The 18,251-nt window shown below is 41.1% G+C and overlaps 3 protein-coding genes and 1 non-coding gene across 15 annotated transcripts in view; 2 read left to right on the plus strand and 2 right to left on the minus strand.

Moving 5' to 3' along the window:
* The window catches only part of PIGL (phosphatidylinositol glycan anchor biosynthesis class L), a 679,575-nt gene that overhangs the window by 438,792 nt on the left and 222,532 nt on the right, over window positions 1–18,251 (plus strand). The gene's annotated exons all lie outside the window — the stretch shown is intronic.
* Window positions 1–18,251, minus strand: part of ZSWIM7 (zinc finger SWIM-type containing 7) — a 145,411-nt gene that overhangs the window by 122,464 nt on the left and 4,696 nt on the right. The gene's annotated exons all lie outside the window — the stretch shown is intronic.
* The window catches only part of NCOR1 (nuclear receptor corepressor 1), a 188,758-nt gene that overhangs the window by 68,156 nt on the left and 102,351 nt on the right, over window positions 1–18,251 (minus strand). For 10 of the 12 annotated variants that reach the window (XM_050763376.1, XM_050763371.1, XM_050763368.1 and 7 more), the window contains 3 exons: window positions 12,234–12,360; window positions 4,750–5,305; window positions 1,852–1,981 (listed from right to left, as the gene is read on the minus strand). In XM_050763376.1, the coding sequence (XP_050619333.1) occupies window positions 1,852–1,981; window positions 4,750–5,305; window positions 12,234–12,360 (813 nt within the window). The remainder of the gene's footprint in view (window positions 1–1,851; window positions 1,982–4,749; window positions 5,306–12,233; window positions 12,361–18,251) is intronic. The other 2 variants (XM_050763372.1, XM_050763369.1) reach the window with 1 other exon arrangement.
* Window positions 2,180–2,283, plus strand: LOC126940001 (U6 spliceosomal RNA). Its single transcript, XR_007720534.1, has one exon. It is a non-coding gene; the product is annotated as a U6 spliceosomal RNA (small nuclear RNA).

Below are 18,251 nucleotides of genomic sequence, written 5' to 3' on the forward strand. Positions count from 1 at the left end.
TACTCAAAATTAGACTCAGCATCTTCTTACCCTTCTCACCCATATGTCCACGCCAAGTACAGGAGGATATATGAAAAACCAAGGTACTAAAATCAAGGACTGACCATACAGGTACTAGTCACATTAGCCCAGAGGTGGAAGCAATCCAAATGTCTATGAATGGATGAATGAATAAAATGTGGTATACAGATACAATGGAGTATTATTCAGCCTTTCAAAAGAAAGAAATTCTGGCACGTGCTAAATATACCTGGAGGACATTATGCTGACTGAAATAAGCCTATCACAAAATGACAAATACTGTATGATTTCATTTATATGACATAGTGTGATACAATAAAAATTAAATATTTGGTCCTTCTCCCAAAGACTTTTTTTGTTTCAAATCCTTAGAATTTCCAGAGCAGTAGAGTGTCTTTTATATGCTAACAAGATGACTGACTCCAGGCTAGGGGACTCTAGATTGCCACAGGATAAGGGCTGGCAGTCCAAAAAACCACAAGGCAAGGGGCTGGAACTTCTTTGGGGATTGGAGTAAGATGTCTCTCAATATTTTGGAACTTTCAGTTCCATCCAGCTCACCCCACCACCAACCCTCCAGGGAGAGGAGAGGGGCTAAAGGTTCATGTATCCATCACCGGGCCAATGATGTAATCATTCATGCCTATGTGATGAGGCCTTCTTAAAAACTCCAAACGATGGGGTTTAAAGAGTGTCCAGGTTGGTGAACACGTGGAGATGCTGGGAGGCAGGCAGACCTAGAGAGGGCACAGAAGCTCCACATCCCTTCTGCACACCTTGCCCGATCCATCTCTTCCATTTAGCTGTTTCTGAGTTATACCCTTTATAATGAACCAGTAATTATAAGTAAAGCACTTTCCTAAGATCTCTGAGGCATTCGAGCAAATTATGGAACCTGACGGGGAGAGTCAGAGGAATCCCCAATTTGCAGCCTAGTCAGAAGTATGAGTAACCTGGGGACCCAATACCTATAGAGCTGGCATCAGAAATGGGGGTAGCCTTGTGATACTGAGCCCTTACATTTGTGGTATTAGACGATTACACCAGGCCGGGCACGGTGGCTCAAGCCTGTAATCCCAGCACTTTGGGAGGCCGAGACGGGCGGATCACGAGGTCAGGAAATCGAGACCATCCTGGCTAATACGGTGAAACCCCGTCCCTACTAAAAAATACAAAAAACTAGCCGGGCGAGGTGGCGGCCGCCTGTAGTCCCAGCTACTCGGGAGGCTGAGGCAGGAGAATGGTGTAAACCCGGGAGGCGGAGCTTGCTGTGAGCTGAGATCCGGCCACTGCACTCCAGCCTGGGCGACAGAGCAAGACTCCGTCTCAAAAAAAAAAAAAAAAAAAAAAAAAGACGATTACACCAGGTAGTTAGTGTCCGAATTGAACTGAACTGTAGGAACCTAGTTGGTGACCAAAAAGGTGGAGAATTCATTGGTGTGAGGAAAAAAAACCCCATACATTTGTTATAGTAAGTATTGTGGGAAAAAACAGTTCATTGGTATCTAAACTGTGTGTTAAATTCATAGAACCAGAAAGCAGAAGAGTGGTTACCAGTGGCTAGCGGGAGGAGGAAGAGAGGAGTTGTTTAATTAATATCGCATTTGAAAGACAAAAAGGTCCTGGGGATCATTTTCTAAACAATGTCAATATGCTTAACACACAGAAGACTAGTGAACTGTATACTTAGAATTGGTTACGATTATTAATTTCATGTTACATTTTGTACCACAATTTTTTAAAATCTAGAACCAATTAAAGAAGAGAAGAAATTTGTCTATCAAGGTCTCAGTTTTTCTATTTTAGTTTTCTTCCTCAATGAAAACTTACCATTGGTGGGATAACAGCAGCTCGATGCTGAAGCTGTGGTAGATCCAGTGGATTTGGTTTTAATGGGGATGAGACTAGTATAGATCCAGTGGGGTTTAACAGTGAAGGCTTTGAGTCCATAGGAAACATCCTGCAATTGCAATTTGAAAACAAAGATAAATGAATACATTTTTGAGACCCAAACATATATGATCACTATAATTTCCTCTAAGTTAATATGTACATACACATGCACAACTGGACACACATATACCCATATAAGATATTTGGACAGTTAAGGAAAAAGGAACCTATAAAGCTGATTTTCCAGATAAAGAAACTGAATATTGTACTCACTTCAGCAGTACACATACTAAAATTAAAATGATACAAAGATTACCATGGCCCCTGCGCAAGAAAAACATGCAAATTTGCAAAGCATTTTATATTAGAAAGAAAAGAAAAAAGAAACCTAATACTGACTTACAGGTTGAAATTTATGTCAATCGTCTATAAGACCAATCTGAACAAAACAATCTGAACAAAGTCCATTTAAAACTGTTCAGTCCTAATTTACCACAAATGTCCTAACATGGGTTAAAAACTAGTTACCTGTTAGAGGATGTTTTATTGGGATCAGAGTATTTTTTTTTTTTAATATTTGAATAAGCTGCTGTGATTTTTAAACTGAAAATTTCATCCAAAATTCCAGACTTCTGGCTTCTCATGAAAAATGGAAAGAACCAACAACACGAAATCAGCACTCCCCCACAGCAGCGACCTGCCATGCATCTAGCAGCCGCTGCCCTGCTCACATGAGCACACACTCCTCTGCTCACCATAGTCCCTGCCATCTCACACTCCACCAGCTGATGCTGCCAATACCTACACTCAAGTTTAGGACGCCCAATATATAAACTTGAGGAAATTTTGTACTAGTGTCATGCTTTATGAGCTTGGTCATATTTCCCAATGTTGTCATGATCACTGGGGGAAGGTGAACATTTAAAACTGTATAAGTTGGTAAGAAAATTAGAATCTATTTTAAAAAACAATTCACATACTACATAAAGAAGAAAGATGATATTAAAGCTATAGAAAATTGAAAGTGTTATTTTGGTCATAGGGGAGCAGTGTAGACTTCAAGGTGTCATTCAGAAACCATCATATTTTTCCAAGGAATTTCTGAATTTCAAAACTACTATCATGTTCATCTCTTAGGATGTTTACCATTTAAAATTACTGCCATCCTAATCTTTCCTTCACGTATAGTTACCAAAAACAACAGTGCAAAACACAGATAATCTTTATTTTAGATGAGATGTTTCATAAAGAATGCTTAAAAAGGGACTACACAGCTTGAATCCATTTATGTTTACTGCAGTTAAAGACTGACACCATTAAAATAAAATCTAGATTACTGTGAGGTGAAGGAAAAAGAGTGATAGTCAAATTTTCTGGTAAACCAATAGTTAAGCAGAACACCTATTTTATTTCAACTCATGTTGATGAAAATTCTAGCATCTACTATATAAAACACTCTTTTGAAGAATCAGCACTATAGTGCTATTATTTTTCTAATATCAAATCTCATTATGGAGTACATAAAAATATATTGGATATGAACTGAAAATAGTGACACCAAGACACACTTTGAAAGCTAAACTTGGAAGAGAATTTAGCTCTCTGTTGAGTAGCTTGTCTCTTTTTTCTTATTAAAAAGAAAAAAAGGAGAGGGGTTTAATTGGGCTCGGATTAAGTGATGTTTCAGTCTGATTCACTTCTAGAATTTGCACCAATTTAACATTCTACTAAAATTGTAAGTGATTCATTTCTTTTAAGGAAAAGGAAACACCAGGAAATAAAATATACAAAATAAAGTAGTAACTATACCTGTAAAATATATATCTTTTACTGTAATTTTTACAAAAACCATAAAGATATGATGCATTTTTTGTATAATTAATTAACCTTTAATGACTAAAAATACTTGTAAACTGCAGGGCGCAGTGGCTCATGCCTGTAATTCCAGCACTTTGGGAGGCTGAGGTGGGTGGATCACCTGAGTTCAGGAGTTTGAGACCAGCCTGGCCAACATGGCAAAACCCCATCTCTACTAAAAATACAAAAATTAGCCAAGCATGGTGGCATGTGCCTGTAGTCCCAGCTACTTAGGAGGCTGAGGCAATAGAATCACGTGAACTCAAGAGATGGAGGTTGCAGTGAGCCAAGATGGTGCCATTGCACTCCAGCCTGGGGAAGAGCAAGACTCCGTCTCAAAAAAACAAAAACAAAAACAAAAACAAAAACCAAAAAAAAATTGCAAATTAATCGCATTATACCTGATATTTTAAATTACAAATATGAACAATCTAAAATGTTAATGGATACAAAAAAGTGGTCATCATAATTATCATTAATTTGCATTTAAATTATGCTTTCTAAAAATTTTCAGAACACCAAACATCTCTCTCTTTCCATAGCATTTTCTTCTATCTAGTAAGTAGGGGCTGGTAGGCCTTGTTTTGAGGCTGCACTGCCTTAGTGCAGTGGGAGCTCCTCAATGCCTCTAGCCTCCACCTTCATCTACCACATCCCACTGCTGCCCTCCTCGGGCACAACAGTTATCTGTGGTTTATTCACAACTTTATTAGTTGAAATTCCCTGTTATGCTATCATACAGAACACACATAACAAGACAGACGTAGAAGAAATGTATAATCTGTTTCATTAAAATGATCATACAATTGTTTGTGGTTATTTAAACAGAATAATATCAGCCCAACATTAAAATCGTACAGACTACCTATAAGGTGCCAATATTTATATAGGAGCCATGTCTGCAGCCAGCACCACCCTGTGATTCAGTCACCAACCAGCAGAGTAAGCACAGGGGAGGACTTATGGAACGAGCCTCACCTCTGCCTCTCTGGCTCTCCATCCACATCCTCATCAGCGCTGCACGTGGCACTGGAATCATTGTCCGACTGGGGCTCGGGCCTTTGGGCATTTATTTGCTGAGCTACCACCAAATCTTCATCTCTGGGTTCCACCTTCTCACTGGCTCTATCCAAGTCTCTTTCTTTGGTATTATCACCTTCAACTTTAGATGCATGGTTTTCTGGCACCCTCACTTCAACATCCACAGAGTCGACTTTGGTAGTGGGTGGGGGATCATGAACAGAACCCCCTTCGGCACTGTGCTCCTGCTGATCTACATCCATCTGCTCTGCTGTCTCAGCACTGATGCTGTCATTCACCTGGGTCTCCACGCTTTCATCTTCAGCTGGTTTTGTACTTGGAACTGCTGAGGAGGGAGATGTACTGGGCGCAGTTTCCGTGGTGGGCTCAAGCTCAACCGCAGGTTCTGTGTTTCCTCGAGAAGTAGCATTTTCAGGACTGTCCTCGCTGGGCTTGACAGCTTCAACTGGTGAAGGAGAAGGAGCACTTTCTGTATCAGAACTATTTTCTGCACCTTAAAGATAATGATACAGCATAAAAATCTGATAATGAACATGTTTCAGGTGGTGATAGAAACCATGCTTGAAAGTAGTTGTTTAGGATGAATTCTACTCCTTTGATGACCTCATTGAAGTACTTACAGCCATCGAGAAGGCTAAAGTTTCCTACAGGGTATAAAAGTGAAAGATCAAATTGTCTTGACCTTCTGAAACTAAAAGCATAAAGGATTTTAATGTCTGAAAATAATTTATATGAAACTGAAAAACAAAGAACGAACAATAAAACTAAACAAAAAAAATTCCTATAAATGATGACATTCTGGTGTATTTCTAGAAGCTCTTCCTGTGAATTTCCTTTTACCCAGCTGAACTGACACTCTAGAACAGCTCCATCTAATAGGCATATAATGTAATAACATCTGTAATTTTACTTTCTCTGATGGCCACATTTAAAAAGTAAGAAGAAATGGGTCAATAATTGAAACAATTTTTTTAATTTTTTTTATTTTTTGGAGATGGGGTTTCGCTCTTGTTACCCAGGCTGGAGTGCAATGGTGCGATCTCGGCTCACTGTAACCTCCGCCTCCCGGGTTCAAGCGATTCTCCTGCCTCAGTCTCCCAAGTAGCTGGATTTACAGGTGTGTGCCACCATGCCCAGCTGATTTTGTAGAATTTTTTAATTAACCCAGTATACGTGAAACATCATTTTAACATGTGATCAACAGTGAAAAACCATTAAAAAAATTATTTTTCCTTTTTTTGGTACTAAGTCTTCAAAATCTGGTGTGTATTTTACATTTTCTGCATATCTAATATTTTTTTTTGGAGACACAGTCTCGCTCTGTCACCCAGGCTGGATTGCAGTGGTGCTATCTTGGCTCACTGCAGCCTTCGCCTCTCAGGTTCTAGTGATTCTTGTGCCTCAGCCTCCTGAGTAGCTGGGATTATAGGTGCCTGGCACCATGCCTGGCTAATTTTTGTATTTTTAGTAGAGATGGGATTTCACCATGTTGCCCAGGCTGGTCTTGAACTCCTGACGTCAGGTGATCTGCCTGCCTCGGCCTCCTAAAGTACTGAGATTACAGGCATAGGCCACAGCACCCAGCCTGCATATCTAAATTTAAACTAGCCAAATTTCAAGTGCTCAATAGCCACAAGTGTCTAGCGGCTACTGCACTGGACAGAAGACTCTAGAATAATATTTCAGAGATTTTTCATTTAATGTTGTAACACAGATGTTTCCCCATATCATTTGTATTGTTCTATGAATAGACTTTCAGTGCTTTTGACATCTTTACCTAGATATATCAAACGCATTACAAATTTAATATGTCCTGTACTAGAGTTGTAATAACCACTCACAAATCAGATTCTTTTCTAGGGTTTACTATCTAATTAAACAAACCAGAAACCAAGAAGTCATCTTTTAAACCATCTCATTTACCCTATGTCCGGCCTTGACAAGGTTCTACTGATTTTCTCTTTAAAAATTTCTCCTGAATCTATCCAATCCTGTTTGACCTCACAGCTAGCACTCTAATCCAAAACCAACTCTCTTCACTCCACTTCAGACCATTCTCTACAACAAAGACAGAGTTATCTTTTTAAAAGCCAGATTTTACCACAATAACTCACTCTCTCACTGTCTCTCTCATAACTTTTCAATAGACCCCCATTACTGTTAGGATAAAGTTCCAAAATTGCTAGTATGACCTGCAAGGCCTTGCCCAGTGGGGCCTCTCCAGCTTGCACACAGCTCTCTGAATTAAGTCACTCTGGCCTTTATTTAGTTTGTTCAATGCCTCACGCATCTTCTACCACAGAGACTTTGTACATACCATTCACCTTTACTGAAAGGCTTTTACCTACTTTTCCTTTGGTGATCAGCTCAAACATCACATGCTTAAAAAGCCTTCTATGGGCTGGGCGCAGTGGCTCATGCCTGTAATCCCAGCACTTTGGGAGGCCGAGGTGGAAGGATCACCTGAGGTACGGAGTTCAAGACCATCCTGACCAACAGAGTGAAACCCCATCTCTACTAAAAATACAAAATTAGCCAGGTGTGGAATGCCTGTGCTCCCAGCTACTTGGGAGGCTGAAGTAGGAGAATCGCTTGAATCCAGGAGGTGGAGGTTGCAGTGAGCTGAGATCGTGCCATTGCACTCCAGCCTGGGCAACAAGAGTGAAACTCTGTCCCCCCACCCCCGCCCCCAAAAAAGCCTTCCATGGTTTCCTTAGCAAAGTTATATTTTGCTAATATAGTTCTGATACCACATGTAGTAGTTACAGTTACATCTTACATTTACTAGAATGATTTCTGGCTATTTCTTCCACTAGGCTATAAACTCCATGAAGACAGAGATCATATATTTTGATTATCACTTAAGTACTAGCCTGGTACACAGTAGACTCAAATACTGGCTGGATTATAAAGTACATGAATGGTTGTGAAAACCTAAATAACCATCTGGGAAAAAAATTAGTTTTTAATTGTATATAACATACAGCAATATAAAAAACTTCTACAAATTCATTCTTTCAAATATGATGAAGTGTCAACTATGTATGTGCAGGGAGCTATCTGAGGTACTGCGGACATAGTAATTTAAAAAAATGTAAGCAGATGCTCTCATGGAGCCCACATTCTAGCATGCAATAGACAATAAACAGTAAATATGTGATACAAGCTGAGAGTGGTGGCTCACACCTATAATCCCAGCACTTTGGGAAGCTAAGGCAGGAGGACTGCCCGAGACCAGGAGTTCAAGACCAGCTTGGGCCACATGGTAAGGCCTCATCTCTACAAAAAAAAAAAATTAAAAAATTAGCTAGGCATGGTGGTGTACACCGGTAATCCCAGCTATCAGGAGGCTGAGGCAAGAGAATCACTTGAGCCCAAGAAGTCAAGGCTTGCAGTGAGCCATGTTCATGCCGCTATACTTCAGCACTGGGTAACAAAGTGAGACCTGTCTCAAAAAATCAAAAAAAGTAATATATCAGGTGGTGATCAGTGCAGTGACTAAATGACAAAACTGAGAAAGAGGTGGGAGGTATTATAAAATAAAGTGATATCTGAACAGAGGACTCAAGGAAACGAGAGAATGAGCCCTGGGCACATGGTGGGGAAGAGCATCCCAGGTAGAGGGATTAGAAAGCACAAAGGCTCCTGAAGTCGGGGTTGGTTTGCCCAGGACCAACAAAGAGAACAGTGTGGTTGGAGCAGAGGGGACCAACAAAAAAGTAGCTGGCAGAAAGTTCACAGAGGTACAAAGGTCAGTTCATGCAGAGCCTCAAAAATCACAGTAAGGCCTTAGGTCTTTATTCTTACTGAGATGGGAAAGTATTACAGAATTTGAACTAGAGAAGAAACATGATTTGATTTACATTTTGTAAGAATCACTCGGGCTGCTGCAGAAGAAAAAACAGAATGGACCTTGTCTCTACACAAAATAAAAAAACTGGTCAAGTGTGGTGCTGCATGCCTATGGTCCCAGATACTTGGGGGGATGAGGTAGGAAAATTGCTTGAGCCTGGGAGTTCAAGGCTGCAGTGAGCCACGATCAAGCCACTGCATTCCAGCCTAGGTGACACAGCGAGACCTCATCTCTAAAAATAAAAAAAAAAAAAGAATGGAACAAAAAGAAGCAAGAGACTAATCAAAAAGCTCTTGCAATGAGGGCTCCTAGGAAGCAGGGTAGGAGCAATGGAGACAAGGATCCAATTCTAAAGAGACTAAAGAAAACCTAATTTATTGATATAGCAAAAGACCAGAGGGAAAAGCAGCTTGTGGTGGTAGACACACAAGAATTTGCTCTGGCTGTTAACGATAAGATGGCTCTTAGGCATCCAAATGAAAATACTGTAGGTGATCAAATGTATAAGCCTGGAGTTCACATGAGAGTTCAAGTCTCCAAAAAAAAACAAAAGACAGACAAGCAAATAACTCAGAACAGTACCTCACATGTAGTAAGGTTTTAATATATGGCAGCCACGGCTGGGCCCAGTGGCTCATGCCTGTAATCCCAGCACTTTGGAAGACCAAGGTGGGCGGATCACCTGAGGTCAGGAGTTCGAGGCCTGGCCAACATAGCCAAACCCCATCTCTACTAACAGTACAAAAATTAGCCAGGCGTGGTGGCAGGCGCCTATAATCCCAGCTACTTGGGAGGCTGAGGCAGGGGAATTGCTTGAACCCAGGAAGCAGAGGTTGCAGTGAGCCAAGATCACACCACTGCACTCTAGCCTGGACAACAAGCGCAAGACTCCATCTCCAAAACAAACAAACAAACAAACAAACAAACAAAAACGGCAGCCATTACCATTATTGAAAGATTCTACCAAAGCACTGAAAAGCTAACAAAAAGCCCAACTTAACCTTCATTTCTGTTTACATGGTGGTAGAAAGCCCCAAATCCAAGGTTAAACTAACAAGGCATTTATCTTCAAACTAGTAGAAGACATGTTAGTGGTTATACAGCAGATGATATCATTTGACATAACCACTTTTCCAATTTTCTTCTTCCAAGCCACAAAACACTAGGAAAGTTTCCAAGGCATACTGTTTCACCAAGCAGCAGCCAAACATGAGTATCTTTTTTCCCCGAAAAATACAAAAAGAAAACCTTAAAGAATGATGTAGAAAAACAGAACAAGAGCAAATCCAAATTTTGGTGAAGTTCTGGTCTGATTTAATTATTCCAATCGTGAAAGATACTCACACAGTCAGATGCGTTTTAGGAAAACAGATATAGGAATCCTCCCTTCAGCAGTTGCCTTCGTTTTTCAATTGGCAAGAGCCTTGCCACACAATGAACAGTGCATCTGTGGTGTCTCATTAAGATTAGGAATAAGTATGAGATCATAGGTCACATGAACTGCATTTATGTTCTCTTCTTGACACTTTCCAAATGAAGCTAAGTCAACAGGAAGACAGAGTCTACAATTCTACTGGGAAATTCATTTCCTCTTAATAGGAAACTCTTCTAGATGATTGAGCAGATGTGATGGTGCCACCCTACACTTGATCAGACGGATACATATATGAACACATATATATTTTTTTGAGACGAAGTCTCATTCTGTCGCCCAGGCTGGAGTGCAGTGACGTGATCTCAGCTCACCGCAAGCTCCGCCTCCCAGGTTCACGCCATTCTCCTGCTTCAGCCTCCCCAGTAGCTGGGACTACAGGCGCCCATCACCACGCCTGACTAACTTCTTTTTCTAGTTTTAGTAGAGACAGGGCTTCACCATGTTAGCCAGGATGGTCTCGATCTCCTGACCTCATGTTCCGCCCTACTCAGCCTCCCAAAGTGCTGGGATTACAGGCTTGAGCCACCGTGCCCAGCCCAGACAGATATATTAATACCAGACTTGGGCTTTGTTATGGACTGCATTGTGCCCCTCCCCACCAAAATTCTTCTGTTGGAGCCCTACCCCGCAATGTAACTGTATTTGAAGGCAAAGCCTTTAAAGAGATGATTAAGGTTAAATGAAGTTATAATGGTGGGCTCTAATCCAGTAGGAGTTGTCTTCATATGAGGAAGAGACACCAGGAGTGCGCACACCCAAAGGAAAGGCCACGTAAGGACAAAGTAAGGAGGCAGTTGGCTATCTGCAAGCCAGGAAGACAGTCCTCATCAGAAAGCAACTGTGCCAGCACCATGACCTTGCACGTACAGCTTCCAGAACCATGACAAAATTAACTTGTTGCTGCAGCCACCCAATCTGTGGTATTTTCTTATGGCAGCCCAAGGTTTATTAACCTCCAGGCTTTATTAACATTTATAACCCCAGAGAATACTAGCCATCAGAAACCCATTAAAACCAAGAAACTCTGACAACCTCTCTGGAAGTGCCATTAACACACCCAACTACCTTCCCTGTTTACAGCACTCTTACCTTACCCTCGGGTGAGCCTTCTCTAATACTCTCTTTACTCTTGTAAAGATGACCTCATTCTTCACAAACCCTCCCAAAAACAAGTTTAAGGTTAGGAGTTGTTCAAAACCCATTTCAATACAAGTTTAACTTTAAAAGATAACAAGAATAATCTACAGGGAAAAAAAAAACCCAAAATCTAATATTACTAAACCTGGAGGAGGTAGAACTTTTAAAGCTTATACAAAATAAAGACCCTACAAAGAAAAGATATACAACTCTAATTACACAAAGTTTAAACAAAGGTAATTTAAAAGCAAAACAAAAGGGAAATAAGATGGAAAAATTATCTGCATATACAAAACATGAACATGTTTAATACATATGAAGAGCTACTAAAACCATTATAAAAATCCCCACATCAGAAGCAGTCAATTTACAAAAAAAAACAAAAAAACAAAAAACCAGAAACTTTAATCAGAGTGTATATTGAAATAAATTAGGTGTCTTTTTTTTTAACCAAAAAAATCAAGAAAACATTTACCTTTTCATGAACTTGTCATTAGTTTAAATGACAAAGAGACATGATTTCTTAAATTTCCTTAAGTTTCATGTTTTGTTTTTTTTTTTTTCCCTACTGGTGCTTCTAGGGTCACTAATTCTTTTTACATAAAAACATTACTATAGTACATATAAATCTTTGTGAAAATATGATAATAAATCAAACTCAAGGCAATAAAAGAGAAATATAACCGACTATACTAATTGAACAAATAAATGTGGCAACAACACAGACACACAGGTACTTTATTGATGTTGGCACTTGATGTCTGAAGCAGGACTGCCATTTCCAAGATCTTCTGGACCATCCTAGGTGCTACATATTAGTTGACTGAATGAAAAAAAAAAATTATGTTCAAGTTTGAAGTCTCCACATCATGAAAATAACCATGAAAACACTGGCACACTGTTTCCTCAATGAAGCAACTCCTACACAGTCAAATGACTAAAAATTATTTATTCTGGGTAGCAGATGTCACAACTAAATTTAAAATTTGGAGATACCTTCGCTGTCTTCTGGATTTTCCTCTTCATTGGAGGCTTCAATATCTTCATCCTCCTGAGCAGAAACAGTGGAAGCGACACTTTCACATTGAGACACATCTCGCTCTTCACGAGGTTTTCGTGAAGTCTAAAGGAGTAAAGAGTATTATTTGATTTAAATAACTAAAAAGAAAATTTCGTTTCTGAAATAATGTAGAACATTATTTCTTTTTACCAGTCCATTTATTTTTCTTTTTTTTTTTTTTCTTTTTTGAGACAGTCTTGCTGTCACCCAGGCTGGAATGCAGTGGCACGATCTCAGTTCACTGCAACCTTCACCTCCTGGGTTCAAGCAATTCTCTGCCTCAGCCTCCCGAGTAGTTGGAATTACACGTGCCTGCCACTAGGCCCAGCTAATTTTCACGTTTTTAGCAGAGACGGGGTTTTTCACCATCTTGGCCAGGCTGGTCTTGATCTCTTGACCTCGTGATCCATCCGCCTCAGCCTCCCAAAGTGCTGGGATTACAGGCGTTAGCCACCATGCCCAGCCAATACCACTCAATTTATTTTACTATAAAAAAAGTGCAAATTCAGCCAGGCACAGGAGCTCATGTCTATAACCCCAGCACTTTTGGAGACTGAGGTGGGAGGATCACTTGAACCCAGGAGTTTGAGACTAGCCTGGGCAACAAAAGTCAGACACCTGCCCCTACAAAAAACAATTAGCTGTGTGTGCTGGTGCTCTCCTGTAGTTCCAGTTACACAAGAGACTGAGGCAGGGAGATCACCTGAGCCCAAAAGGCTGAAGCTGCAGTGAGCTGTGATCACGCCACTGCACTCCAGGCTGGGTGACAGAGTAAGACTTGCTCAAAAAAAAAAAAAAAAAAAAAAAATTTTTTTAATTCCTTTTTTTAAAAAATAGTATGCTCCCTTCTGCAAAGTATGTTTATACAAAATTGCTCATTCTTCTACTGGGATCGCATATACATAAGAGTACATATGTACGCATTTAACTGTAAGACATTAACTATTTACATTATATTTATAACTTCATGTTACTAAATAGAAAGCTTAATATCTTCTGCGTTTGCAGACCCAGGTTTCTGGAAGTCCCAGCCCTGATGGTCCTCTATCCTGCGCCCCTTACAGAGCCTACATTTCACCTCACTTCAGCTGTCAGCCTCTCCCAGTGAGACTCCTCAGGAGAGGAAAATACATTACTACCTTGTTAAAAATTACCTGCACGTCTACTCAACATTTTCATGTGGATGATATTTAGGAGCCAACCTAAAGTATTAATTAACTCAAGAGAAACAATCATTTTCTATATTAGAGTCACAGAATTAGCTGCAATTCTCAAGGCTAATATTTCTATGTTCATAGTAGGAATGCAAGAGAATCCCAGAGACACACTGGCTACACTTTCTAAAAAGCTTTCAGAAGATTCTGTAAATTTTCAAGGATTAGATAATAGCTACTTTTAATTTATTTGTTTGTTTTTGAATATGAGGTCTTGCTGTGTTGCCCAGACTGGTCTGGAACGTCTGGCCTAAACAATCCTCCCACTTTGGCCTCCCAAAGTGCTAAGATTACAGGCATGACCTACCATGCCCAGCAGATAAGTTATTATATGGATTTTTCCAGAGCCCAGTGTATGTCCCTCTCTTGCCAATATTAACCCATTCTGTTTGATCCTTTCACTAGTAACTAGGGAAGAGACAACGTTTTACCCTACTACAACATCCCTCTGTTCACATGCAATAATCCACTACGTCACCAAGCATTTTCTTCAATATATGATAGTATTCACTAATTCTTAATGTAAAGTCAAATATACAGAAACACAGGCCAGGCGCAGTGGCTCATGGTCGGACCCAGTGGCTCAGACTTGTAAGCCCAGCACATTGGGAGGCCAAGGCGGGCGGATCACTTGAGGCCACGAGTTCAACACCAGCCTGGCCAACATGGTGAAACCCTGTCTCTACTAAAAATACAAAAATTAGTCGGGCATGGTGGTGCGTGTCTGTAATCCCAGCTACTCGGGACACTGAGGCAGGAGTATCGCTTGAGCCCAGGAAGCGGAGGTTGCGGTGAGCCGAGATTGCACCACTGTAATCCAGCCTGCGCGACAGAGCAAAACTCCATCCCAAAAAAATAAAAATAAAAACAAAAATAAAAACAAGGTATTCTGCCGGGAAAACTGCCTTTGGGGTCCAACTGCAACTCTTCCCAGAATCTCCAATCAACCAGCCTACCCCATCAGACACTGGACTCGCCAACCCTCCACAATAGCGTGAGCCAATTCCTTAAATCTCAGTCTTTCTATATATATGCATAAACACATCCTGTTAATTTTGTTTCTCAGAAGGACCATGACTAATATAACATACATTTATTTATTTACTTTTATTTTTGAGACGGAGTCTCGCACAGTCACCCAGGCTGGAGTGCAGTGGCATTATCTGGGCTCACTGCAAGCTCCGCCTCCTGGGTTCACACTATTCTCCTGCCTCAGCCTCCCGAGTAGCTGGGACTACAGGTGCCTGCCACCACACCCGGCTAATTTTTTGTACTTTTAGTAGAGACGGAGTTTCACCATGTTAGCCAGGATGGTCTCAATCTCCTGACCTCATGATCTGCCTTCCTCAGCCTCCCAAAGTGCTGGGATTACAGGCGTGAGTCACCACGCCCAGCCAACATTTATATTTTAAATACACATCTGATTCATTCTTTACTTCACTTTGTCTCAAAACATTTTGGATGTTATCTCGTGAAGTCAAGTCTTTATCTTGTCAGTAGACTTTTTCATGTTTTGGTTGCTACAGCATATTTTTAACTCTCACATTCTTATTATTAACCTAAAGACCCCTTTGTATATACCCTTTTAAATCAGTTGATGTTGTATCTTGTATACTCTTAATAAATTCAAATCTTATTAGCTTTACTATCACACTTTAATAATTCTCAAATTTTTTGGTCTAAGGATGCAACATTCTTAAAAAGTATTAAAGGCCGCAAAGAACTTTTCCTTTTTCTTTTCCTTTTTGAGACGCCTCAAAAAAGGCTGGAGTACAGTGGTGCGATCTCAGCTCACTGCAACCTCCGCTTCCCAGGTTCAAGTGATTCTCCTGCCTCGGCCTCCCGAGTAGCTGGGATTAAAGGTGCACACCACCACATCCAGCTAATTTTTGTATTTTTAGTAGAGACAGGGTTTCACCATGTTGGCCAGGACGGTCTTGATCTCTTGACCTCGTGATCCGCCCGCCTCGGCCACCCAACGTGCTGGGATTACAGGCGTGAGCCACCGCGCCTGGCCAAAGAACTTTTCTTTATGAGAGAAATATACATAGACAGCCAGATAGACACTTACTATATCAGAAACTAAAACTAAGAAAACTTTAAAATTTTAACTTATTAAAAACAATATAAACTCATAAATTATTTATTTATTTATTTATTTATTTATTTATTTATTTATTTTGAGATGGAGCCTCGCTCTATCGCCCAGGCTGGAGTGCAGTGGTGCAATCTCGGCTCACTGCAAGCTCCACCTCCTGGGTTCATGCCATTCTCCTGCCTTGGCCTCCTGAATGGCTGGGGCTACAGGCGCCCACCCCCACGCCCGGCTAACATTTTTTCCTTTATTTTTAGTAGAGACGAGGTTTCACTGTGTTAGCCAGGATGGTCTCGATCTCCTGACCTTGTGATTCGCCCTCCTCAGCCTCCCAAAGTGCTAGGATTACAGGCGTAAGCCACCATGCGCGACTTATTTTTTTAATGAAACGTAACCATTTTCCAAAACAAAAAATGACTTACAAACAAAGTGGCACAACCTTCCGTTTTTGGAAATCTCTTCCATGTCTGATCTAACAGAGACAGCACAATTCTCAAGGTGCTTCCACATATGATTTAATCTGTGGATTACATTAGGTCATCTAATGTTTTGGTTGAAGTATAAGAAAACAATGTAGCCTCACACAGATATGTAGTTGGAAAAGGGAAGAATATTTTAACAGATTTTTCAGATACTTGTGAATATTACTTTTTGATATTGTACCAAAACTAAGCAAATGTCACTTCTTATTTGTTAGTTACAATATGAAATCTGATACCATATCAAGGAACCCTTTATACCCTGTTAAAATCTATAATCTGGCCAGGCGTGGTGGCTCACGCCTGTAATCCCAGTACTTTGTGAGGCGGAGACAGGCAGATCACTTGAGGCCAGGAGCTGAAGACCAGCCTGACCAACACAGTGAAACCCTGTCTCTACTAAAAATACAAAAATTAGCCGGGTGTAGTGGCGTGCGCCTGTAATCCCAGCTGCTAAGGAGGCTGAGGCAGGAGAACTGCTTGAACCTGGGAGGCGGAGTTGCAGTAAGCCGAGATCATGCCACTGCACTCCAGCCTGGGCGACAGGGTGAGACTCCATCTTAAAAAAAAGAAAAAAGAAAAAAGAAAAAAATCTAAAATCTATCTTACATTTGGTATATTAAAAAAAATTATCAATATTTTATCAATGCATGATCCATTATGCATTAGTTCATTTTCACGCTGCTGATAAAGACATACTTGAGACTGGGAAGTAAAAGACGTTTAATGAACTTACAGTTCCACACAGCTGGGGAGGCCTCACAATCATGGCAAAAGGCAAGGAGGAGCAAGTAACATCTTACATGATGGTGGCAGGCCAAAAAAAGAAGAAAAAAAGGGGGGCTTGTGCAGGGGAACTCCTCTTTATAAAACCAGTAGATCTCATAAGACTTATTCACTATCATAAAAATAGCATGAGAAAGACCTGCCCCATGATTCAGTTATCTCCCACTGGGTCCCTCCCACAACACATGGGAATTGTGGGACCTACAATTCAAGATGAGATCTGGGTGGGGACACAGCCAAACCATATCATTCTGCCGCTGGCCCCTCCCACATCTCATGTCTTCACATTTCAAAATCAATCATGCCTTCCAACAGTCCTCCAAAGTCTTAACTAATTTCAGCATAAACCCAAAAATCCATAGCCCAAAATCTCATCTGAGACAAGGAAAGTCCCTTCCCCTATGAGCCTGTGAAAGTAGAAGCAAGCTAGTTACCTCTTAGATACAATGGGGTCACAGGTATTGGGTAAATACAGCTATTCCAAATGGGAGAAATTGGCAAAAACAAAGGGGCTACAGGGCCCATCCAAGTCCAAAATCCAGCAGGGCAGTCAAACCTTAAAGCTCCAAAATGATCTCCTTTGACTCCAAGTCTCACATCCAGGCCATGCTGATGCAAGAGGTGGGTTCCCATGGTCTTGGGCAGCTCTGACCCTGTGGCTTTGCAGGGTAGAGCCTCCTTCCTTGCTGCTTTCACAGGCTGGCGTTGTGTCTGCGGCTTTTCCAGGCGCAGGGCGCAAACTGTAGGTGAATCTACCATTCTGGAGGACAGTGGCCCTCTTCTCACAGCTCCATTAGGCAGTGCCCTAGTAGGGACTCTGATCCTACATTTCCCTTCTGCACTGCCCTGGCAGAGGTCCTCCATGAGAGCCCCACCCCTGCAGCAAACTTCTGCTTGGACATCCAGGCATTTCCATACATCCTCTGAAATCTAGGCAGAGGTCCCCAAACCTCGATTCTTGACTTTGGTGCACCCACAGGCTCAACACCACATGGAAGCTGCAAAGGCTTGAGGCTTGCATCCTCTGAAGCCACGGCCCAAGCTGTACCTTGGCCCCTTTCAGCCATGGCTAGAGCTGCTGGGGTGCAGAGCACCAAGTCCCCATGCTGCAAACAGCAGGGGTTCCTGGGTCCAGGGCACAAAATCATTTTTTCCTCCTTAGCCTCCAGGCCTGTGAAGCGAGGGGCTGCCATAAAGACCTCTGACATCCTCTGAAGAAATTTTCCCCATTGTCTTAGAAATTAACATTCAGCTCCTCATTACTTATGCAAATTTCTGCAGCAGACTTGAATTCCTCCTCAGAAAATGGGATTTTCTTTTCTATCACGTTGTTAGGCTGCAAATTTTCCAAACTTTTATGCTCTGCTTCCCTCATAAAAC

The sequence above is a fragment of the Macaca thibetana genome, chromosome 16 (genome assembly GCF_024542745.1).
Source record: "Macaca thibetana thibetana isolate TM-01 chromosome 16, ASM2454274v1, whole genome shotgun sequence".
In the NCBI taxonomy this organism is placed as follows: Eukaryota; Metazoa; Chordata; class Mammalia; order Primates; family Cercopithecidae; genus Macaca; species Macaca thibetana.